This window comes from Phymastichus coffea, unplaced genomic scaffold (genome assembly GCF_024137745.1).
Source record: "Phymastichus coffea isolate CEN01 unplaced genomic scaffold, Cenicafe_Pcof_1.1 PCOF00075, whole genome shotgun sequence".
NCBI classification, from domain to species: Eukaryota; Metazoa; Arthropoda; class Insecta; order Hymenoptera; family Eulophidae; genus Phymastichus; species Phymastichus coffea.
The window spans coordinates 906,999-932,562 of NW_026706886.1; the positions used below are offsets into that span (position 1 = coordinate 906,999).

At 39.4% G+C, this 25,564-nt stretch overlaps 4 protein-coding genes across 5 annotated transcripts; 2 read left to right on the forward strand and 2 right to left on the reverse strand.

Annotated features, from left to right (window-relative positions):
* The first annotated feature begins 1,565 nt into the window (after positions 1–1,565).
* Positions 1,566–10,380, forward strand: LOC131668239 (facilitated trehalose transporter Tret1). 2 transcript variants are annotated; one of them, XM_058942245.1, is made up of 3 exons: positions 1,566–1,815; positions 8,414–9,680; positions 9,749–10,376. In XM_058942245.1, exons 2-3 carry the CDS (start codon positions 8,471–8,473, stop codon positions 10,006–10,008), a joined length of 1,470 nt encoding a protein of 489 aa, XP_058798228.1. In that variant the 5' UTR covers positions 1,566–1,815; positions 8,414–8,470; the 3' UTR covers positions 10,009–10,376. The 2 variants fall into 2 exon arrangements, with proteins under 2 accessions (XP_058798228.1, XP_058798227.1); XM_058942244.1 differs by lacking the exon at positions 1,566–1,815 and adding an exon at positions 6,773–8,013 and having other exon boundaries at positions 9,749–10,380.
* Positions 10,381–10,583: 203 nt separating this feature from the next.
* LOC131668237 (sorting nexin-14-like) lies at positions 10,584–14,394 on the reverse strand. Its single transcript, XM_058942242.1, has 10 exons — positions 13,998–14,394; positions 13,682–13,910; positions 13,214–13,597; positions 12,823–13,135; positions 12,605–12,760; positions 12,386–12,510; positions 12,246–12,310; positions 11,755–12,177; positions 11,261–11,685; positions 10,584–11,185 (listed from the first exon to the last, which is right to left on the reverse strand). The coding sequence occupies exons 1-10, from the start codon at positions 14,072–14,074 to the stop codon at positions 10,779–10,781; spliced, it is 2,604 nt and encodes an 867-aa protein (XP_058798225.1). The 5' UTR covers positions 14,075–14,394; the 3' UTR covers positions 10,584–10,778.
* Positions 14,395–15,176: 782 nt separating this feature from the next.
* On the reverse strand, positions 15,177–21,974 carry LOC131668238 (eukaryotic peptide chain release factor GTP-binding subunit ERF3A). The gene is made up of 7 exons (XM_058942243.1): positions 20,934–21,974; positions 19,750–19,943; positions 19,348–19,474; positions 18,806–19,268; positions 18,344–18,650; positions 17,835–18,267; positions 15,177–17,613 (listed from the first exon to the last, which is right to left on the reverse strand). Exons 1-7 carry the CDS (start codon positions 21,238–21,240, stop codon positions 17,570–17,572), a joined length of 1,875 nt encoding a protein of 624 aa, XP_058798226.1. The 5' UTR covers positions 21,241–21,974; the 3' UTR covers positions 15,177–17,569.
* A 1,288-nt stretch (positions 21,975–23,262) lies between these two features.
* On the forward strand, positions 23,263–25,514 carry LOC131668182 (3-hydroxyisobutyryl-CoA hydrolase, mitochondrial). The gene is made up of 8 exons (XM_058942119.1): positions 23,263–23,687; positions 23,768–23,849; positions 24,109–24,149; positions 24,224–24,465; positions 24,532–24,773; positions 24,842–25,058; positions 25,127–25,314; positions 25,375–25,514. Exons 1-8 carry the CDS (start codon positions 23,685–23,687, stop codon positions 25,512–25,514), a joined length of 1,155 nt encoding a protein of 384 aa, XP_058798102.1. The 5' UTR covers positions 23,263–23,684.
* Positions 25,515–25,564: the final 50 nt, after the last annotated feature.

The window sequence follows — 25,564 nt, forward strand, 5'->3', positions numbered from 1 at the left end:
AACAACGTTAATTATTATTTGAAATTCTTCCGAGAAAATGAAATTGCGACACTTGTTTCAACAAACGCGATTTGAAAAAAATGGAACGCACGGGAATCCAGTCTTCTCTTATTTTGATAGCTACTATCTAACAGGTTTATTTGGTTAGAGTTGCGATAGAGAGTTCGTCATTCCATTCGTGCCTTAACAAAATTTGTCACACATAGCTACGAGCGATTTTCGTGCGTCGAGTGTAATTGTCAATAGCGCCTGATAAAGGCTGAAAAATAAGTAAGAAGAGGCGGGAAAAAAAATAAACAAAGCTGCATTCCGAAGCGATTGATCCATGTCAAGAACATTGTGATAAATACATGCTTGGGGAAAAATACAATCGACGAAAAGGAAAGAGAACCCACTTTCTTGGTTATTCCAGGTGATGACAAGTGCGAATACGACAACGGCGAGAGGAAAGCCAAACTATATGCCAGGAGAAAGAATACCTCTCGTATGTGCGAGGACCCCACGTGCGTCATGCAAGATGAAGTAGCGCGCGAATTTATAATAATTCTAATCGCGTCGAAGGCTACCACGCGAAAATAAAAACGTGCTATTTTTCGCAAGAAGGGTGCGGATAACTTCGTCATCGCGATCGCCTTCGTTATATTCGTATCGTATCGTCTATTTTCAAGGTATACTCTTCGTATGGATCTGTTTTGAAACTCAATATTTCCGATTTCATGAAATTTATCGGTCTCGTGGTAAAATATTTTTTTTCTGCAATGGAAAATTTAAATAGATATTTTTGTGGTTGCTTTGCGAAACAAACAATACGAGACGACAATAAAGACGAGAATAACCGTTGAAAATAATCATTCAACATTTTTTTTCTATTACAATTTCAAGTTGCCGTAACTTGTACTCGTAACGAAACTTTGCCATTGTGCTGCCACGGCTGAAAAGAATTACAAAAAAAAACGAATGCTCCAACGTTATTCTTGTCGCACGAAACATAAGTATCGAGTGAATGCCAATTTGCATTCGAAAATACACAATGTTTTCCCAAAACAAGCATCTTCATTTCCAAAACCAAACAATAAAAAAAACTACTAACGTTGGCTTTCGTACGATTCATAATGCAAATGTAAGAATGGAAATGCGCGAGTTACGATCCAAGATCTCCTCTTTTCCTTTGCATAACGAGAAAAAGAAAGCTTGCCCCGCGGAAAGAAAGATAAGGAAAAAACAGAAGAATGACGCAAAAACGTCGGCCTTGACATTGAATCAAACCACCGAAAATGGGAATGGATAAAGAAGAAAACAAGTTGGAAGGCTACCCCACCTAACATCGGGGAGACTATGCACGCGACCTACCCCCGAAGGCAAAGCGAGTAGGGGTTGGTTGGCAAGGTTGGCGCCGAGCCGTCGTGTAGACGCTCATCATCCTCTCGGTCTGATAAATCCATTGGAGAGAGAGAGAGAGAGAGAGAGAGCAACGGCGCTTGACGCGCCAACAGCAACGAGCACACAAGTGTATAGTAAGTAGGAGGGGGTATTTCCCTTTGGATTTAAAAGCGTCAGCCGCGTGTGTGAGCGATTCAGTGTGCATCGAACCGCACGCGTTTTCTCTTTCTTTTTGTCACGCCAATCGAGAAACACAACAACAACAACACAACAACAAATCGTCGACGGACGTGGTTTTGCGGTTCCCGTTATGAGAAGCAAGTAGAACAGTGTGCCTAGTTTTGTTTTCTCTCTCGACGCTAACCGATCGAAGCGCCAGCTTGCAAGAGCAGCCCAAGGATCGGCGGCAAAGACAACTCGAGACTACAGCAAAAGGTAGCTTTTGTCCCACTCGAGCTCTTTGTCCACTCTGTGATGTGGCTTTCGTTTCTCGCGGCGGACGACAGTGCTTTTGCAAATTTTATTCGCGACAAGTGTCGATCCTCTTCTTCCATCGGACGTCTGTTCGCAGTGCAAGCTTTTCGCTCCGTGATGCAACGGAAGCCAATTCACTTAACTTTTTTTTCTTACTTTTTGCGAAATCGGTAGAGACGTACCATCTCATCTAGCGCGCTTGAGTGACCACCGACTCATTAATATCGTTATTTAGTTTATTACACTAACCTCATTACACAAAAAAGAAGAAGAAGAAGAGGGGGGATTGAATAATAACAGCAGAGAAAAAACACATTCAACGCCACTTTTTTTTTATTACCGACCGCTTGTCATGCTTCACTTGCACTTTTCCGAAATCTTCGCGCAAGCTCGGCAACGAAACGTTCAGGCGGGTATTTGGAAAGCGAAATCTACGTGTGCATCGATCCATACCAAGAGGTTTTTTTCAGGTGCTTTTTTTTCTGTTCCAAGATCAGTTATTGGTTGACCAGTTAAGCGAGCTGTTATTTCGCTTGGCGTTGTTTATGTTATTTGTTCCGCGACGCGCTTATCAGGTGTCGAGAAAATTATCGATCGGTCGACTGCGCTTTTGTCCGATTTTCGTCGATTTCTCGCGTTTCGATCGTTATTTTTTTTTGCAAACAAACTTATGAAATAAGGTATTTCCCATTAATGACACTCGAGAGTTAACGATATAACCATCTGTGAATCTGTGCTACGCGAATGCAGTGAAACGCGATACTTGAACTGAAAAAAAGGCATGTATAGAATGATCGCGCGAGTTGCGAAAATGAATTCAATCGCGCGACTTTCGACAATGGCAAGCCTACCTCCTCGAAGCTTCTCACTTATGAATACATTTCGTCAATGACCTCTTAACTGTGCGCATTATTGCATCCACGTGAAAAGGAGCCTCTCTCTCTTTCTCAAGCTTTACTTTTGGAATAGCAATGCATGGTTTTTCGTATCCGCCGTGAAAATGCAGTAGTCGAGTTTTCATAGAAAGGCGCGTTGAGAAACTCGGGTGAGGGAACGGAAAAAAAATCAGTTGAAAATTTTAATTAAAAAAGACGTAGTGCCGCGATTGCAGCCGGATGTAATACAAATTCATGTTACAGCCTCTCGGCGAACTGCATTTTTTTCTCGTTCCAACTTGCTACATTTGCGAAACTCCGTTTGTCATGAGCGCATGCCTCTTAATACGAGAGTAAATTAGGTCGAACGCGCGGAGTACACTCACGCTTGCATCCGACTCGCGAATCCAATATCAAAAGACTTTTTTCCAATAGGTTCTTCCCCGCTAACAATGATACCCAAATGAAATTCCGCGAGCTTACCTGCCGACAAAGAATTCCCCACGTACACCAAACACATCCAACTATATCAGTTAAGTGATTGAGTCTCGCGACCGATATACCGATACCAATCTCGCGAGTGGAAGGGATACGACGGAAAAAAAAGGCCGAAAGTAATTTAGATCCATCGAGGACGATACGGAGACGCGCTTCTGCTCGACGAAGGAAGAAAGGGACGCGAAATCCTGGCAACCCAGTAGCAGCTACATCGATCGGAGACGACCCACTTTTCCCGCCCCCGCGCGTAATCGTATTTCGCTGCGCGCGTAAGGGCGGGTTACTTGGATTTTCGGAATCCGCTACCTCGCAGTGCCAGACTATTGCGTAACGTCCAGTTTGATAAGCACGCTGACCCAGTTTCCTTTCAACTCGACCCAGCGCGTCAGCGACATCAAAAGGAAAGGAGCCGCGCGTTACTCGAGGGGTTAGCTTGTCGAACGGCAACCGTGCACCCAAATCGCTGATAATCCTGCTTCAATTACATGTCGACAGCCAATCTCCGCGCTGGACAGTGTCGTTCGCTGCCTGCGCCCTTCTATCGTTCTCGCGGAAATTCATCCGTCGACAATTCAAAAGACATTCCAGTTCGCGCTCGTTCATTATTTACCGAGCGACGGTGAAAAATAGCACGATTGCCGAATTTGCAGCTTATCTCGCGTGACGCGCCCACGTAAGAAAGAGCTCGAGTAAAGTGATAATCTGTCGGCGGCAGAGATGCGCGCGAGATAACAAAGCCAATTCGGTTACAGAGTATACGTATGCAGTTGCACGCGCGAATTGCGCAAGTACTTTGACAAATGACAAGTCGTGTGGCTTGCGAGGGATAACTTGATCCAAAAGCGGGGAAATGTGTCCGACGCACACGCGAGTTTCTCGCCGTGGCGTGATGAAACTTGTTGTAACAACGTTTACATTCGAGGAAATGCCGCGCACGACAAAGTTTGAGTGTAGTTAATGTTGAAACAATGCCGAGAGGTGTTTGCAAAATTCGCGACTCGCGGAAACGCGATTAATCGGACGCGTTACGTAAGAAAATCAAAAGGCGGCAGACGCGAGGGAGCAGGAAGTAGTCGTGTGTGGCGTCAGGACATGCCGTATATATTTTTTTCTTTTTTCGTGCAATTAAAGCGTTCCAAGCCACGTATTTCGGCTCCCATTGTTTTTTTTTTTTTTTTTTTCACAAACAAGAGAGACAATGATAAAATGCGAATTATACAATTTCCTCCCAGCTACTTATTCCGATAAAGCGTGCTCGGTGCATAAATACCTCATCTCCGTAATTCGTGCGTAAACATACCGCTAATAGTTGGGCAATATGTATTTTCCAACTACGCGGAAGAATAAAGCAAACATCCCCGGACAAATGCACGAGGATGATCTACGGAAACGGGTATTATCTGTTTGATTGCATCTCGACACCTTGATTATCCATCTGTCCCCACGATGGAAAAGAACAAAAATACACGTGCTTTCGTCGGAATGAACGCACGTGCCTTACGTAAGCGGAGTGATCGCGCGTGAGTTGCATTAATGAACCTCCCTCTCTGTGTTTTAAGCTTTTTGCGCTTACCACGGGCTTCTTTCCTATCACATCGTACGAGGCGTCGCGTAAGGAAGATTCGCGATTGCGTTCAGTCTTTTGCAAACATAGCGATTGACGGATACGAAGAGGAAAGTTTACCCAGAAAGTCGTCAGATATGTCAGAAGCAATTGTTTGTTCTTTCATTATGGTCTGAAACTGTTGCATGCTTGTTTTAATCGAGACTTTCCAGTAAATAATATTTGAATATACTTGTCTACGGCGACAAAGAACATATATTTATATATGCGTGTAATTACCTATTTGATAGAGATAAAAAAAATGAGTAGGAAATTAATAATATCAGCGCGAACGTAACTATTAAAGTGCAAAATTAAAACAACGTCAATGACTTTTTACTAACTGCAATTTCTTAATCGCGTCATTTCATCAGCCTGAACGAAAACTTTTGTAGGAAAAAAATAATTTCTTTGTTCTTATCAAGAACTGAAACGATTATACGGAAGTGAAAAGTTGAGGGAACGAAAAAATTGCACTTAGCCTTCGAGATTAAAATCGGCATTGAAAAAAAAGGAAAAGTAGTTTAAATTGTTTGAAAGATCTTCCTTCGGATCATTAAAAGTCGAAGTATGAGGATGTTGCGGGCGTTCCTTTTTATCGCGGATCTAAGTCATGAATGATGCATCGCTCAGAGACCACGATACGAGCAATGACGAAAAGTCGTGATGCAGAAAGCAGCGGAAGCACGTAAAGGCCGTGCCGTTGGAACTTAAAATCCAATCTATCTATACGGTGCAAGTGGAGCCTCATGAAAGAACAAACGAAGAAAGCTCATCAGGCTTGCATTAGAATTTCAAAAAAAAAAAAAGGAAAAAAATAGGAAACAATCGAAGGCGGAACCGATAGGCGTTTCTTTTGTTCTCACACTTATGCAGAAGCACGATCGAACGATCGTGAATTTGCCATCTCTTCGAGGTCGATCGAGCGTCACGGCAATCGGGCCGGGCAAGACTATGAATTCCCCGGGTGGCAAACCACGCGGAAACACGAGAGCGAGAGCAAATTGCCACTGAAAGGGCTGCACGCTCGCTCGCGTTCCCGATTAAACGTCGCGCGCCGCTCTGCCCGCGGCGAAATGCGGAATTGGAATTGCCTCGCGCGCGCCAAATTACTATTCATATTCCGTGATTTGTATTAAAGCGCCGGCGTGCGCGCGCCCGCGTGCATCTTCGTGCGGCATGATCGCGCGAGTATTTCATTACAAGTCCGCGGCTTCCGCTGCAGAGCGCTCGCGCGCCTTATTGGCGCGAGGTACATTTCCTCCCAATAAATTATTGCCCGCATCGCTACTCCATTAGCCGTCCGCCTGTCGGTGTACATCTCCGCGGCCGTACGAGGCTTGTGGCGCGAAAAACCATTCCGATCCGAGCCAGCTGCAAATCAACCGACGTCGACGCTCGCATTTTTTCCTTTCGCTTTGTTTCCCCCAATTTTCCTTACTGCAATTCCACTCGCCTCCCTTCTCGTGATCTCCTGCGCAAATATCTGTCCGCGCCTCGTGGAGAAGCAATTAAAAGTCTATAAATATCGAGAGTCGCGTCGATCCGTCATGACATTTAATTGCAAGCTCCGCTAGGTTTCGAGCTGGGGGAGGGGGATGGTGGAGCACAATGCACAGCGCTACCAGTGAAATAGCCAAGTCAGCCACGCGTGTGCATTGATTATGTCGACGCGGGATGGGTCGCCGATTGCGAGGCGTTTCCCACATATAGCTCTTCGCATCGATTTTTCTCCGCGTTCCCTATGCATTAGCGCGGCAAGCTCGATTTGCCCTTTACCGTTGCATCGCTGCTGCAGTACCAGCCGAGAGAGCGACAGAGAAAGAGAGAAAGAGGGGGAGAGGGGAGAGAGAGAGAGAGAGAGAGAGAGAGAGAGAGAGAGAGAGAGAGAGAAACGCATTAACACTCCTTGCGAAAGATAATGTTTGCTCTTAAAATAAGAATATTGATCGTGGCGAGAACGCGGCCGTCTGAAAGACGACTCGCAGGGTACGGGTTTGTACGACCTTAGCGAGTGCTCCCATCAAGGCGCCGTGCCGCGCAAATTATCAACTTCTCTACGGCTGATTATGCAATAAAGTATAAAAACGCAAACTATACTCGTTGGCGAATTTTTTTGTTCGGTTTCGCTCGTTTCGTTAATGATCGAGATAACGCGTGAACGTAGTTACAATTTTAAATGTTATTAACTATAAACATTAATACTCGTTACGATTTTTAAATATAAAAAATGTCATTTCGCCACGCTCAGCCATAATTCACGTAAAATTACACTAAAAAACGATTTTCCTCATAATATTTTTGCCTCTCTCGCAAAATTTCTAAAGGAAAATTGCTCTACTCTGTATTTTTTAATTGTGCGCCATGCAAATTGTACGCGCGACACACGTTAAAAAGAATTTCTTTAGCTGAACGACTCTTTCCACGCTAATATTCATGTGTTCATTATTGGAAGGAAATAACCAGCGGCAATCATCGCTATCGAGAAACTGCGTGGACATCTGAAATAGAGCAGATAGTTTTCTGTCGGAACATTATTGAAATAATTTATTTTTCCGAAAAACTGGATCAAACGCATTAATGTCGTCCGCAGGCTTAATCATGAAATAGGAGCTCGACGAGTTGACAAATAAACTGTCATTCTGTCACGTATACAAGAAGCCATATATGAACAAACCGAAAACTCGGCATTCCTTGTCACGCAACGCTCGCAAACAGTGACTATAAGAAAATGGAAAAAATTCGGATAAACTGCGTCGGCTCGCTTCGCGTGCGTCACGGATTGATAAGACAATGCAAAGCGATTCGCAAAAAGCAATCGAGTCACGAGTGCAAACCGAATCGAGCGCGCCAATTAACTAATGCACCGAGCGCGCCACGAGTACGCGGGGTTGCCTACTGACCGGGGGAGTCGTCGCATTCACTCACACAAGCGTTTGTCTGGGCGTGCGTGCGCTGCGAACGCGTGCCGTCATTCGCGCAGAGAGCACAGTAGCAGGCAGCGAAAGGCGAAGCCACGGCCAGAGAAACAGTTGGTCGACATGACTGCACGGCAACAGCCGCTCGCGTCGTCGATTAGGACCTTATAGCAGCGTAAAGTCGGATAGTACTCAAGAATAAACGAAGATGCGCGACGACGATTACGATGGCATCGCGTCAGCTGCTACGAGCAGCGCAATGGTGGTACGTACGAAAATAGCAAGTCCAATCGAGCGCACTCGTACGAACGCACTGCCTTGTCGAAGAATCCCGTTGGACGGGCCGACGCGATTGAACGAGCGAACGTTCGATCGGCGACCAGCTTGCGCGGCGAGAAATGCTACCAAGTGCGCCACGCAGTTGCGCGACGCCTGCGAGTTCTTTATTTTGCCGATAACAATGGACCACCGTGCAGCCGCTCGTCCTCCTCTCGCTCCTTCCGCACAACTGCACGCGCGCAGGCTAATTGGCGATCGTTACGATCTACATCTGAATACACTTTCGTCCGCATAGCGATTCGCGCTTGTTTGTCCCAAACTCAGCCTCCAAAATATCAGCCGCTGTGCTCTTCGATAACGGAACGATTAAAATTGTCTGATTGCAGGACAGCGAGGCGACGCCTCTGCTTGGAGCTCAGCAATCAAGCAGCCGTAACAGAATCATGGTGGAAAAGAACATCGGAATTTCTCAGCAGACTCTCGTCTCCAATTCGGGAGATCGCAATGTCGCGGCAGCGAAGAAGCTGCCACAGTATATGGCCGGCATCGCGGCGACTCTCGGGGCCTTGGCGATGGGTATGGTGCTTGGCTGGTCGTCGGTCGCAGGTGAAAAAGGCGTCAGGATTTCCGAAGAGTACGATATTGTCATCACGGCGGAGGATTTCTCATGGATCGGCTCATTCGTGACCCTCGGCGCGGCGACGATTTGCGTGCCGATCGGCATCATCTGCGACATGATCGGCCGAAAAACCGCGATGTTGATCCTTGTGGTGCCGTTCACCATTGGCTGGCTGCTCATCATCTTCGCCAACTCGCTGACTATGTTCTACATTGGTCGATTCATAACTGGTCTGGCTGGCGGAGCATTCTGCGTGACAGCACCCATGTACACAGCAGAAATCGCCGAGAGCAGCATCAGAGGTACGCTGGGCTCGTACTTTCAACTGATGTTGACCGTTGGAATCCTGGTGTCTTACGGTCTTGGGCCGGCTATCAGCATGTTCTACCTGTCGCTCGTTTCGGCGGCAATTCCTTTGGTATTTTTCTGCGTGTTCTTCTTCATGCCCGAGACACCGATCTACTACCTGAAGAAAGGCGACGAAGATGCTGCGAGGGCAAGTCTCATCAGGCTTCGAGGTCCAAGGTACAATGTCGAGCCGGAAATCCAAGCGCAGATCGACATCCTTGCTGAGCAGGAAAGAAGTAGAACGTCCTTCGTGGAAGCGATCCGAACGAAGGCTGCCGTCAAAGCCCTCATCATTGGCTTTGGTCTGATGTTCTTCCAACAACTCAGCGGTGTTAACGCAATAATCTTTTACTCAGGACAGATTTTCGATAAAGCTAACAAAGATTTAAACGCGAATACTGCAACGATCATCGTTGGTGTCATTCAAGTCGTGGCGGTATTCTTGAGTACTTTAATCGTCGACAGACTTGGAAGGAGAATTTTACTGCTCACTTCGATTTTTGCCATGTTCGCCACCACTCTCATCATGGGAATCTACTTTTACTTGGACGACTCTAAATACGACGTTACCAACATCACTTGGTTGCCTCTGGTCTCCATCTGTACTTTCATCTTTCTGTTCTCCATGGGTTTCGGACCCATTCCCTGGATGATGATGGGCGAGATTTTCTCGTCGACTGTCAAAGGTAATTTTAGACCTTCAAAGAACCTTGATGAAACACAATAACTGACGTTAATTGAAATGTTTTTACAGGTATCGCCGGAAGCAGCGCGTGTCTGTTCAACTGGTTGATGGCCTTCATTGTGACCAAGTATTACACTCCATTGGAGCAAGCAGCAGGTGCTTACACGTGTTTCTGGCTCTTTGCCGCTGTGTGCTTAGCTGGCACGTTCTTCGTGTTCTTCATGGTACCGGAAACAAAAGGCAAGACCCTCGAGGAAATTCAGTTCGAACTTGGTGGTGGTGTGTCGTCATCGCCCAGGCGTGACTCTGTTAAAGCGTTTTCCGACTGAGAAAGCGCCTTATTCAAACGAACCGACGGCTGGTATCCAGCAGCGACTACTCTTCTATAGTGTCCTGGAACTAATGTCAAACAAACCATGAAAATCAAACACAGATACATGTGATCCAGATGTGAACGAGAGACTGCGTGATATGTTTCGATGACAATTGAGTATTGCACAGATCAGCGCACGAAAGACTGACTTCGCTTGCATAGCGGCGTATAAACTGTCGTTTTGTCCAGCGTAGCTTAATAAACCGTTTGTTGTATAAGTCGGAAACTTTTTAGATATTATTTTTATTTACAATTTACGTATATTAGTTTGATTAATAATTTAACGAACTTGTACAGACTTTGTACAAAGATATTGTAAATATAGATTATTCTTACTCAAAAACTCTGCTCTTATGTTTTTCTTGCTTATTCTACTATATCCTACTCTCTATTGTCAAAGCTAGAACAGAATGTTTAAGCTAAAGAAAAGATAGATTTCAATTGTGAAAATGTATTTATTATGTACATAAATAGTTAAGAACAACGACGTGACTGTACCATTATAAAATTTCCACCGCTATACAAATACAACATCGAGTAAGACGACAAGAAGAAAAAATAAATAAAACTAAATATCTCTTTTAAAAATATCACGTTTTTTAAATGCTGTTCGAAAGATACACCGCGAACGATCAAGTAATCACTTTGATTTAATGTGCGTTAATTTAATATCATCGTGTATTTATACGAAAACAAAAAAAGTTATATATCATTCACAAGTTGTATTCACGTGAGCTCGGGAAACAGATTCACCAGAAGATGGTCGACAAGCATGTAGGCCAAATGCTTGTTAAACGCAGCATGTTGAATGGGCTCGAGTAGCGAATCCATTAATTCACACCACTTGGAATGTATACAGAGAAACCATTGCGGTACAAGGTTATGAAGTCCACTTCTCGCCTCATTATAATACACTTCAGCTGGTATCTTTGACGAGGGATGTTTGGCTTCATTGCTAAATATGGCTGAGTGCAGCAGTTGCACTACCATTGCCGCCCTGCCACCACTTAATAACTTCACTATCATCTCGTAAAACCATTTATTTACAAAAGGATCTATACTCGCACGGATCGCCGACGTTATAACCCAAATAATACGACATATCATTGGTGACAACTCTAATAAACTGCCCACTAAAAGTAAGAAACATCCTGATTCGAATGATTTTGCAGATTAAAAAATAAAGTTTGAAGTAACTTGAAACTCACTTGCTTCGGCAATACAAAAACAAGCACCTGTAGTATGCTCTATATTATTTACAATGTAAGGAAAGTTTTTGACTTTCGAGTTGAGACTCAAATTATCTTTGAATGGTCCGGACCTGAGCCGATTCCATCCTCTTTTTTGAGTGTCGTGAAAGTTGTTATCTCCCGAAAGCTCAATTCCTACGTCAGGTAGCTCATGCTTGAGACTGGTTGAGGCAAGAAATGTGCTCATGAACTTATCCAAATGCTGACCTTTTTCTTTTCTCAACTTATGAGCCATATTTTGATATAATACACCTATATCTGGAGTACTGAAATTCGTAAAGTAAGGCTTTAAATTTGACGATGTCAGAAATGCATGAAGTAACTCGCTGTTTCGAAGGGTCGGCTTAGACAGCAGTTTCTGAAGGAAATCCTCATATCTCTGCCTGTAATTTCATTATTTATTTTTGCAGTTCTACATTGCATAACAAAATCTTAACTACTTCTGCACTCACCTATTCGCAGTCAAAGACGGATGAGGATTTTTCCTTGTAGGTAGTGGTGAATCGTTAAGTTCCTTGTCCCCATGAAATTCAGATAATTTTGCTCTTAATGCGTAGAAATCTTGATCCCTTCGAAGCACTGTCCACGACTTGTCCTCGGAAACACTATGCACTGCCACCACATAAAGAGGCTGTGGGCCTCCACCGTCGACGTTAGGTACAGTAACGCGCCAAGTTGTAAGATCACGGCTCGTCGACATTTGCAGATTCGCCTCACCTCCGGAAATACGCGGTGTGCCGTTAGCCTCCTCTGCTTGGTACACGCTTGGCGGATGAAACGGCGCTCCATCCACTGCTGAAGCTCTTAAAACTCCTCGAATCTTGCCTAACTGATTCGTCAATCGAGCACCTACACCAATGCTACTACTTACGTTACTGTCAAAAAAATTAAACGCGTTAATTCTAATCAATGATTTTCAGTTTGCAAATAAAGAACTAGTTACCTATTTTGCGAGTTGGCTTTTACAGAAGTGTTTGTGACTTGTGAACCACATAAAAATTTGTACATCTGCAATAAAAATATTCATTAATATTCCTTAAAAATCGAATGTTTTGAATATGATTTAAATTGGTAAGCCACTACTTGATAAGTATGATGAAATGATGGTAGCCAAGTATTCTCTAACAATGTGTGAGCTTCTTGATGAGCATCGTATAGAGGACGCGACGTTCTAAATTCTTGTACCTTTTTGGGTCCAAGGTCTAAAACTAATCTCGCAAAAATAGATAAAAAATTAATAGCTAATCAAAACAACATGCTTTGTTTTTCAAAAAACAAAAGCAAAAAAAGTTAGATATTTACTTTCTTTCATGCCTTGTGAAATGTACATAGGCAAATTTAAAAAATCTATGCTCTCAGGATCTAGGTAAATAGAATATATTTTCTTGGCATCATTATACAAAGTCTCTTCAGTCATTAGTGTCATTTCAGGATTTAACATTCTTTTACTCAAGTCACCTGAAATAATTGATAATTAGTTAAAAAATTTTAATTCATTCACATTTCCAGCTAAAATTTACCAATATCTAAACAAAATTGCAGTAAAGTTACTAATCCAGAGTCTTTAATATGTTGCATAAACATGTACAGTAATTCAGGATCATTTAGTACTTCTTCCAATGAAGGCTTCAGTGGATTCATCAAATTTTGCAAAGATTGCCGTTTGGAAATCCATGTTTGAAGCATAGGAACATACATAGTATCTATGGATTGATCAAATTTTCCTTTATGATGAGTACATAAAGAAATTAACATATTAAGATTATCTGGATCAGCAAGAGCATCGATGGCTGGTAACAAAACCCAATTGGCTAAAACTTCTCTCAGAAGGACCTAAAATTCAAATGAATGTCAGGACCACATATAATAATATTATTATTTTCAAACATGAACTTTTCAAGCAATATTCACTTGGTTATTTGTAGAAATATGAGTAGCAGGTAATAGACATGGCAACAACATAGCAGTTATTCCTCTCAGATAATTCAATTCTGCCTCTCTTGAATAAGCTGCAGGATGTATTTTTGACTCTAGAAAGTCAGCTACGTAATCAGTAGGATTACCTCCTAGCTCTTTAGCTTTCTTCTTCAACTCTTGATAATTTTTTGCATGATTAATAGCAATTGGAATCAAATTTTTAAAAATAATGCTTGAAAGATCAGCTCTAAATAAACGACTGCTGATGTTTGTTATAGTTGTAGCAATAGCTAATCTCAATTGTTGAACAAAAGCTTCATTCGATGATACAGCAGAATACCATGCGCACACATATGTTTGTAGTATCTCTTCTAAAAACTAAAACAGTTTGTATCAATAATTAAAAGTTACCATAACAAAAGAGAAAAAGTTATTAATAAAATTGTTTGAAACAAAGCTTACATTTTCTAAAGCCACATCAAATCCCTTTGGAACTTTTGGTATAGGATTTAAATGTGGTAATTTGCTATGCCTTTTACACTGATTGTTACCACAAACTCTGCATAATTCATCATTGGTGGACTTAGTGTTACTGCTTGAAGTAGAAGTACTTTGAATAAATGAAATTAATTGTACTCCCCAAAATAATCCAATTATGTACAGAGCAGAGAGAAAAACTGCCCAAAAAAAGCTGAAATTATAAAAAATATAATAAGTTATACTAAATAACAATAAAAAAAATAACTCTATTGATACAAGTAGAAACAATAAAACTAACCTGTCAAAAATAACGGTAATGATTACAAAGATCAGGGCAATCGATGCTAAAGAACAGCATACTTTATCATAAAACATTTTGTAAACTAAATCATCTACGACGAATCCGTCTTAAAGACAGTTTATGCATTGTTTCTTATCATTTCATTATTGATGTGTGCAACAGTTCACTATCACCCATTCTTCCAGTAGATAAAAGAAAAATGCATTGTGATTTCTTATTATTAAATTAAACACACAGAATACAACAAAATCGTCACGGTATTTACGATTTTAAACATTTTGACGAGAACGTTCGATTGAATATTTAATTTGAAATATTAGAGTTATAAATTTGATAAAACCTGATAACGTTCTGCTTACTGACGATATATTCACAAGTTACAGAACCAACTGCGCAAACGCATAATCCGTAACTTATTATTAACATATGTACGATATGGCTTAGTTAAAGAGGGAAAGAATACTTCTACATTCTTAAAAAAAGGGAAGAATATTAGTATTATTCCTGATTGAAAAATATTGAATTACTTTGTAAAAACAATTTTTTTTTATTTAATAATAAATAATTGTTCAAAAATCAGAGTAAGGAAAATTATAATTCAAATGAACCAAATGTTTTTTGTCTTACTTATTTTAATTTCAACGTAGATAATTCACTTGGATGTTAACGAAAGTTAGACAAAGGGACTTTCTACTTAAGGAGACACCAGACGTCGAACAACGAACATCGAACGTGTACCAGGATTGAGCAACAGATTGACAACTAGTTTTTTATTATAACTATCTCTCTTCTTTTATCTGTATATTTTCAGTTTTCCTCATAAGTTCTTCATGTAATTGAAGAATGAGAATCTCTTTTTGTTTAACATGTAACTATTTTATATTAAAATTAATACTACTTTGTTGAACAATATTTAAGAATTGAAATAAATATATATAAACATTTAATTTTATTGTAAGAAATAATAAAATTCTACTGTAGAATAAAAAATTTTGTTTAAACAATACATCTCTACGTATATTTTTTAAAACTAAATTACGATAATAATCGTCTTACTTTTATAAACATCAAGTAGTATCTGTTAAATACTACGTTATAAAATATTAACGGCTTGATATTATCTATAAACAAATACAATCATACAGAAGGAAGAAAAAAATATCAAAAAATTCCTGCTATAAAATATCTTTATTATTTACAACATTAAAATGCATTTTAAAAGCTTTCATTTTTTGCGTACGAAACAATGATATAGACGAGGCAGCATGAAAGCTACGACTTGCGACGATGTATGCGATGAAATTTATGTTCAGGATCCTTTTCGTACCATATAGTATTGTTCTTGTTATATATTTCATAAAAATTGCATTTTACAATATAATTCTATTTTCAAGAGACACGTGTGTCTTCTTAGTTTTTTTTTCATTTGTCATTTAAATGTTTAATTTTGCTTTTGTGTAGAAAGAAGTGTTCACCGATACATTGGAAGCTTATGTATTTCTTTTTGTTTAATAATAAGGACACCATTAGTTTACATGATTTTAAACTTACTCAAAATAGCTTTACACTTTTTTTTGTAAATGAAGAAAATTATATAATATACGAAAATTCGTAGTATATTGCTTCATCCTCGTCACATTCGTTTGAAATAAATCTATTTCAATAAGAATGTATCGGGACAATGCGAATACGTTAGGACAGCACATCTTTACGATTGACGAAGTGAAGTGTATGTGTTTAAAGAATGAAATAAATTGAATCGACCGACTTGACTGTTAGCGCAATTATATATATAAAAATATACATGTGACCTCGGATTGTTGTGTGTGCTAAGCCTCTCGGAAATCTACTTATTCCGTTTTCATTACTGTAAAACCTTTCTATAGATCTTTCTTAATTTTTTTATTTTATTTTTAATTTCTTACCATCGCACCCTACTGTATTTTAAACTTTAGCATTATTGGTAGTTCACAATTGTATCAACTAATATTAGTTCAATTAATAATATTCAATAATAACAATGGGCCCGTAATCCGATCCACATACTTTACAAATATTTCCAGATTACACTATTTATATTTTCATTTTCTCTTCCTTTACTTTTACTGCCATCACAATCTAAAACTTTGGAACGAGCGGAGAATTTCATTTTTTTCTTCAATTATCACTATTGTTATTATAATTACAAACGCAAAGGTTTCAATCTGAATTTCTAAAACTAATCCATTTTTCTTTCACTCTTTAGCAATACGAAGCATTAAAGAGTGATGTTTAAATATACTCCGATTCGTCATTTTACAAAAAACAGTATAAATGAACGTATTTGCAGTTATACAAAGAAATTATAGTTAAAACACGATTATAGTTACTTATTATTATCCAACAACGGCGAAATCAGAAAATTACGAGTCTTATACAATGTCAAGATAAAAACCTTTGCGTGAAATGTTTAATGAATCATTAAAAACGCACTTTTGTTGTTCATGAACAAAAAATTCTTTTAAACGCTAGTCACGCGTAATAACAAATGGCAATAGTAAAAAGTTTTACACTGGCAACTTACGCATGATTTATAACAAGCCTGTTGGGACGATCACCTAAACAAAAGCTTGCTGAGACTAAATTTTATCGTCTATCACTTTGCAATGTGAATCGAAACTTAGTACCGTTTTTTATCCCATTCACTGCTTTATATGCATTTTCCAGAAATATCAGAAATTTTATAACAAGTGAGCATTCAAGTCTTTTTACAGTTGATTGTAAATATGATTTTATTTTTGTTAACAAAATGAAAGGCCAAGACATTGAAAACCATAAATATTGAAAACAAAATAAAATAGACTTTTTCTCATTTTCGTTTTTTAATGACAATAAAATAAGAAACAGTACAATAATAATTATTATTAATAATGATAATAATATGATAAAAATAAATCATACATTGCGTGAGGTATTAACTAATTGAAGCGAGATGCCTCGCTTACCCATCAAATTCAAGATAATCATAATCAATATAATATTAATAATAATAATAAACCCTTAGAGTAATGTTTTTTTTTCGTCGATAATATTTTTTTTACGTTTAATTAGCGAAACTCTGAAAAACAAAAATATCGTCTTCACGTTATTGAAAAAACTTTGTTACTAATTTATCATTATGTATTAATATCCCTTTACATGAAATATCACTCAACGCTCAAAATGTTGTTTCTCAAGAAAACCATGCAGCCTTCAATCGACATTTTTTCCTATTTGATGCGATTAAAAGTGGCCTGGATTTCAGGTTTTTATATATTTTCTTCGTATATATAATATATATAATTCGCATTTACCTCTTTACTTATTCCGATCCAAAAATCTCATCAGTAAGGTATAAATTGGTGTCGAGTGTAAGTGCGTACGCGACAGTATATGTGTACATATGTCAGTGTTCCACGAGTAATCGACGTGACCGCTGTATTTTTCTTTATTTTTTATTATTATACCAAGTGTTCAGCTTCCTATCGTTGCTTTCACATTTTCGTCACACTGTAAGTGTTCCCCCTCTTCATGGCAAAAAGTGAGCTGATTTACTCGAATACCTTCAGCACCTTGCCAATGGCAATTGTTTTATCTAAAAATAAAATGTTTACATGAAACAATACTCGTCTTACAACGTAATTCTTAAATATTATTATTAAAATACCCGTTTTCAACATTGCAATTATATTACGTTTCGAAATCACTGTTTAAATTTTGTTGTATAACTTCTAATCGAAATCGCGAATGTGAATACTTTAATAAAATACGAAGATAGATTTGAATTATGTTTTAATAGTAGATTGGCTGACTTACTTTCATCCCTGAGGGTAAATCTTCCCATCTGAGGAAATAGTTTAAATATTTCAAGGCATATAACTCCAGCACACTCAATTCGCATAATCGCGACTTGATCTTGTTTGACGAACCTCGGCCGCGTCTTGCTCTTTTCACCCGTCTTCTTATCCACTAAACAAAGCAGAGTTTTAACCGTGACCTCCTCGGCCGCACAATGAATGTGCATCACGGCACTGTAACCAGCACAGATGATACTCTTATGTTCTAGGATGACCACTTGGGCGTCAAAGACTTTTCCCGTTTTAATCGGATTGTTATTATCGCATAAAACAAATCCTGGGCTCACGTCTTCTTCTTCGATACCTTTCAACTTGACTTTCACGTTTTCACCTGGTCCTACCGACGTCACTTCCTCGTCGTCAGACCACAGCTGGTCTACCACTACTGCCGTCTAGGAAACAAAATAATTATATTATTCAATGATTTTAAAAACAAAATTATATCTGCAACAATGATAAAATATTTACCCTATTAGGCATCACGAGAAGCGATTGTCCTTTTTTGGCTTCACCTGCTTCTACTTTACCCATGACAACAGTGCCCATATCCTTATATTTATCAACAATAGGCATGATAAATGGTCCATTATTCTTACGATTAAGCGAAGGAAGAGAGTCTATGAAAGGTATGAAAGCTGGACCCTTGTACCAGTTACAAATTGTTTCGGAAACTGGATCTTTTAATCCCAATCCAAGTTGACCTGAGACAGGCATAAATGTGAGATCCTTTGAAGGACTGAATCCTAATTTACGGAGGTAAGGTAAAATTTTGTCTCTGAAAATAAAATTATATAATTAGTTTTGTCTCAATTAGATTATTCATTTTGAATAAGCTTTCATTTATAAAGTTATCACGTCGAGGTCAGAAGTGACTCAAAGATAATGGCAGTAACTGCGTGCAAGAAAATAAAAACGAGTTTAAAAAGTCACCTGCATTCGTTATATCTCGTCTCATCCCATTCAACGGTAGGATCATCCATCTTATTGACGAGAACGACGAGATGCTTGACACCGGCGGTTTTGGCAAGCATAGCGTGTTCCCTAGTCTGCCCGCCCCTGTCAAATCCAGTCTCGAATTCTCCTTTCCTTGCGGAAATCACAAGAACGGCGAGATCAGCTTGAGCAGCACCACCAATCATGTTGGGCACAAAACTCTTGTGACCAGGAGCATCAAGTATTGTGAAATGCTTGCGTTCAGTTTCAAAGTATGCCCGGCCAACTTCCACTGTTTTTCCCTTTTCACGCTCTTCTTGGTTGGTGTCCAATGCCCAACTTAAGTACCACGTCTCTCGACTTCGTTCCTTTGCCTCCCTTTCGTACTTTTCCAGTGTTCTTTTGTCCACCATTCCTGTCAGTGCCATTATTTGACCACCAATCGTAGACTTTCCAGCATCTATTAGATTAATAAAAATTAATTCATTTACATATTTTGTTAAAAGCCCTTATTTGAGTTTAAGGTTTGACCGACTCACCTACATGACCAATGAAAACAACATTAACATGCTCTTTTTTACTCTTTGTGTCTTCTGCAACTTTAACGACTTTCTTCTTTGGCACTCTCACTACCGCTTCCTCATCTTCTTCAATATCACCTTCAGCCTGTAATTACAAAATATTGTTAAATATATATCAGAAAGCAATTGACTAGAGAATCAGTTATCAAGAATTATTTTTCTACTCATTTATGCAACATAAAAAATATACAATTTCTGAGTGCTAAATATAAAAGTGAACTATTTATAAGAAATTTGTTGTTATCTTAATATTGTATATTTGAAAAGTTCTTGAAGTCACAAGCTTTTATCAAACCTTCCAAGTATTGCATTAACACTATTAAGCATATGTTACATAAGCGCTAATTTTTTTCTACTCGCCTCTTCATTTTCGGGAGTCAGAAGGGGATCTCCATCCACTGCGGCCTCTTCCCATGAGTCTGCTGGTTGGTGTTCAGGACTTGCATTTGTAGATCCTGCATTTGAGTTGGCAGGAGGCGGTGCTCCTCCTCCAGCAGGTGGCTCTTCATTTCGAGTTGCAGCTGGGTCAGGTGGAACTGTTGGTGTGTCTGTGTCTACATTTAACACACAATATGGTTTTGGTTATTTTTAAATTAAGTTAAATTGATTTTATATTGCTAGATAGATTATTAACTCATCAAAGACTGTCCTGTTGTAGGTTACATTCAACAATTTCACAAAAAATTATGAATGAGAAAAGGAAAAAATTTACATTCAATAGAATTAATCACATAGCCAAAATTACTTATATAAATATCTCTAAATCAATAAAGAAAAATATGTTTGATGAGGAAGTTGGAAATTTAGAAAATTAAAAAGATCTTGATCGATTCTCAGTGGAGCAATAGAAAATCAGTAATTATCCATTGATTGATCGACTTTCAAGTAGGTAACAATCAATCGGTGTGTAAAGGTATCAAGGAAAATCTACAGATCTGTACAATTAATTCCACATGTGAGAGCACAATGATTCATTTGCAAAAATATAGAACAATATGGTACATAGCTTATTCTCAACGTTGAAACCGTAACAGTTGCTTCCTAAAATTTAATACGAGTAACATTGGTGATTCGTCCCGGTAAATATGCATTACGAATATTGAACGTATGGAACAGGCAAACTACACAAGCAAAGCAGTCTTTCTTTTCATTGGTACACCCCGACGGCACGATTATTTGGCTAGATAACATTAATAAGTATAAATTTCTATTTTTCGGTTAAGTTGGAAAAATGAAACTTGGCACGCGTGTGTGAAAAAGATAGATAGTGGTCATACGAGAGAAAGGGAGAGCGCGCGCGCGCCGATGAAAAGAGAGCCCGATACGCCAAGAACACATGAAGTCGCGTTTCCCTCAAAATGTCCAAAAGTGAGAGCGCATGAAAATGGAGAAATTTAAGTTAACCCTCTAGAGTCTGACTGTCTACGTGCGATAGCCGGGCGCCACGATGTACGAGCAAGCTGCCATCCCCGATGTTGCGTGGCCCAACCTCAAAAAGCAGGACGTGCAGAGCACGAGGCGTGCTTGCGTAAAGGTATACTCACCGTGATGGGTCTCGGGCGGCATGTCGGGCGCGGCTGGCGAAAGGTCCTGCTGTGGAGTCGTTACCGTTGGTGCTGCTGCTGCTGCTGCTGCTACTGGTTGTGGCTGCTCGTCCGACGATGGTTGGAACTGCTGTGTAGTGGCAGCTGCAGGAGTAGTTGTAGCTGCCGCCGGCATGCAAAACGAAGGCACGAATTCGGCAGCGTTGACGTTGAGCGTGGAGAACTTGCTCTCGACGGATTTAGTCGCTGCCGCTTCGTCGCAGTCAGCCTGCTGCTCCCACGAGTCCGGCGCTACGCTGTTCGCCATCGCGGGGAAGACCTTCCTTCCTACCTTCTCTTTCTCACCACTCACTCACTCCTCTCGCTCGTTCGCGTTCGTCACGTTCGCGCTGTCTCTCTCTCTCTCTCTCTCTCTCTCTTTATCTCCTTTGCCCCTGTCCCTCACACTCGTACTCTACTCCTCTCTCTCTCTCTGCGGGAGCAGCGCTCTCACCGTGCGTGTTATACCGTTAACCCGTTTTCGCTGCGTGCCTGAGCCTGCTCTACAAGCGTGCACACAACTTGGCTCTCGTGTAACTGGCTGCGTATAGAAAAGTCCGCCGGAAACTGCGTTGGTCAGAGCACGCACTCACGCTGCAGCTGCACGTTGTTCACTTCTGCCCGTGTATAGTAGCGGCCACGCTCTCTCTCATTTTCTCTTTCTTTCTCTCTCTCTCTCTCTCTCTCTCTCTCTCTCTCTCTCTCTCTCTCTCTCTCTCTCTCTCTCTCTCTCTCTTTCTCTCTCTCTCTCACTCTCTCACTCTGCGCACTAGATACCCTTCACTAACTCCGCTCTCGCTAATCGCCACGTAGATTGGAAATGAACTTCCGACATTTTGGCCCTGGCCAATCGACAGGCGATTTTCAGTGGCGCCAAAACTTTTGAAATGCTATGTCCTCTAGCGCGCTATCGAAAATATATATGGCATTCCCCGGTAGTTCTACTGGCTGCCGCATTGTTGCCACGTTTTTTACTCTTTCTCTCACTCCAAAAAACTACCCATTATTTTAAGTACTACGACTTTTTTCACCGACTATACTCGATTATACCAAATCGCGCTTCGAAAATTATATAGTCTACCTCTGTCGACGTAATTGAGAGTCAATTAATTTTTTTATGAGAAAGGTCGCTGGATACATAAACGCGAGCATAATTATGTATAGCGTAATTCTCCTTCAATAGCAAATGATAAGCGAATCGTGTAATATCCAGATTCGCGACGATTGTCCCTACCAAATGTTTTTTGCTAAAATTCAAAGTTATACACAGATAGGCCACATTTACAGCAAAAATTTTTTTTATTCAATGAATAGTTGTCCGTAAAAATGTTAACCCTATTCATTTGTAATGTTTTCTATACAGATTTTAATAAATTACGTATTGATCGGAATAATATTATGTCTTAATTTGCTAATTAACGTGTATTCGTTCAATTATTGCAACATCTCGCAGTCAGGGCATTTAATTATTCCATAGATATGCACAAAACTTAAATGCAAAAGACTTGCTACAGTTCGAAATAAAGATTAATCGTAAAATTGCTATTGTTTTAATTGTTGTACTAATTACAGTCTGATATACACGTGGAAAGCATGGTGTGCATAAATATGAAACAAAGACATTAAAGCGACAACACGCAAGCGCTGCTGCTACTTTGCAGATGGTTCTGTAAAATTAGATATTCGTACTTTTGCGCGTGCTCAATCTAGATTTCTTTTATACAGTAATCGCAGTTGTTTACTTTCCATTTCTAAGGAATTCCTACGGTAAATTCATACTTCTTCAATGACAATAGATATCGTACTTTTTACTTGTAGAAAGTTTTCATTTTTCAGAAGTGGCGGTGCAAATATTAGAGATGTTACGTTACTTCGGTTAACCGAATATCAGTTTAAAGGGAAGCAATGAGCAAATAACCTATGGCGTAACTAATTGGATTGAACTATTCTTTTTGTTGTTTTATCAAACATCATTGTCAAAGGCGACGACTGTACCACTAGTAACCGGTATCGTTATAACTTATGTTTCCGGTAATATCGGAGCTACGCAAGCTGCTATCGGAAAATTCGAACAATTTGCAATAGCATTTGATGAGTGAGTGCTTCTCTGTTCCAAAAATACATACATTTGTTTAAAATCTCACCAATTTCGCAAAAATAGCTATTGAAAATACTAACGTAAAGCGCAAGCTTTTGATAAGGGACCAAAGGTTTAACTAAAGGTGTCTGAAAAAAATTAGTAAAAAATATTATTAATATTTTATTTTAAAAAACTTTAGACGTCAATTATTCGCTTTTTTATCTGTTTAATCATTATCTCTCGTAAGATCCGATTAACCCACGTATCACTCTATTTTCACCAACTGCCAGTAGATAGAGTAAAAGTTCGCTAAACCCAGCTAAACCAGCTGCAGCACGAACACAAGACGGAGCATGCACGTTGTGCCATATGAGTGACTGGCAAAAGGGAGCATTTTATGATAGTTCAGTTAGCCGGTATTCCTACTTAATAACACGATTATTAGAGACTTAATTTCTAAATCATTGAGATCGACACTGTTGTTACATCGAACTTAACCTATATCTTGTGCCACATTCACTACAGTTATAGTGCCAAGTTGGATATCACGTGAATTATTTAAAATCAATTAGCATAATTACTGAAACTTTTAGATATTCTGTTGGTTAGAGTTTCATACATCGCCGGAAATAATGGTGAGTGAATAAAAAATCAGTCAACTCATCTTCGCTACCGATTATGCTGATTATGCGCGATGGTTTTTGTAATCGTATAGATCAAAAGCGCAGCCTTGAGATTGAAATACATGGGCAGAACTATCGTTTCTTCCAGAATGTTTTCCGCGCAAAGTGAAACAGGTAGTTATTCTATTGTTTACAGTTACTTTGCATGCGTGTTATGGTATCGCATTTAAGTACTTTTGCTGTTTGATTATCCTCAAAATTCAGTTATTCTATGATATTCTGTTTGACTTTTACTTTTTTATTGTCATCAAATACAAAGTCTCAAACTAAATAAACACAATTTATTTTTACTTTATCAAAAAAGCTAAAAATATTTTATTAATTTTAAAAATTCTAATCAAGATACTAACAATCTGTAACAAAAATATTGCAGCTCCTACCCCAGAAGAAGAAAATGATGTTCTTTTTGAAGATGTAAGTAGTATATAAATTCGTAAGCTCCACGAAATCGGAATCAACTATAACGATAATACATATAAAAATAATAGGTGGGTAAAAGCGGAGTGATCACATTAAATCGTCCAAAAGCCCTCAATGCTTTGAATTTGTCGATGGTGCAGAAAATTTTTCCAGTTTTGAAAAAATGGGAAAGTACTAAGGATTTAGTAATAATCAAAGGAATAGGTGATAAAGCTTTTTGCGCCGGAGGTGATGTTAAGTCCATAGTCCTTCCTTTGAGCAAACCCTTTGGATCCAAATTAGGTGAAAACTTCTTTAGAGAAGAATACACGTGAGTTCGCCTGTTGAGCAAAAGCACATTCCCGTAAATATTATCAAACGTTGGAATCATCGACAGTTTAAACCATCTTATTGGCACTTACAAGAAGCCCTACGTTGCGCTTATCCACGGTATAACGATGGGGGGAGGTGTCGGTTTGTCTGTGCACGGCAAGTATAGAATTGCCACCGAGAAGACTTTATTTGCCATGCCCGAAACTGCTATCGGACTGTTTCCCGACGTCGGAGGTACTTATTTCTTACCGAGACTGCAGGGTAAACTTGGCATGTTTCTTGGATTAACAGGATACCGATTGAAAGGTAATAATCCTCAAATCCTGTGCATTTATCAAACGAATACTGATTATTATTATTATTATTTTTCAAAGGTGTCGATGTACTACATGCTGGTATCGCCACTCATTATGTGTCTTCCGATAAACTCGAGGATGTAACAACCGAATTGTTGTCGGAAAACTCGAATATTGATGCTGTTTTGAAACCTTATTTGCTTGAAAATGTAAAGCAAAAATTCAGTTTGGCTCCACACATCGACTTAATAAATGAATGTTTTTCTACTCCTACGGTTGAAGGCATCATTAAAAGGTATTTTTTTCTAAACGCCTACGTAAAATTAAAAAAACTATGTTACTCAACCATATAATTGTGAACAGGCTTAAGGAAAAAAACTCAGAATTTGCGAAGAACCTCGTTGCAATGTTACATAAAATGTCGCCAACTGCGTTGAAGATAACGAAAAAAGCTATTGAAGAAGGTAGCAAAAAGAGTTTAGCGGAAGCTTTAATTATGGAATATCGTCTTGCCTATCACAGCCTTGACAAAGACAGTGACTTTGCTGAAGGTAAATTCATTGACGTCATTGTTGTACTTGGTTTGGTTAATTACTAAAATATTTTCATAGGTGTAAGAGCGCTGTTGATAGATAAAGATCAAAATCCAATTTGGAATCCTAGAGCTTTGGAGGAGGTATCAAATACATTTGTGAAATCTCGATTCGAACCTTTACATGCCGAACTTGAATTAGTAATCTCTAAATTGTAAATGTTGAAAAGTGTACAAAATGAAGTTTTATATATTTTTTACGTCGACTA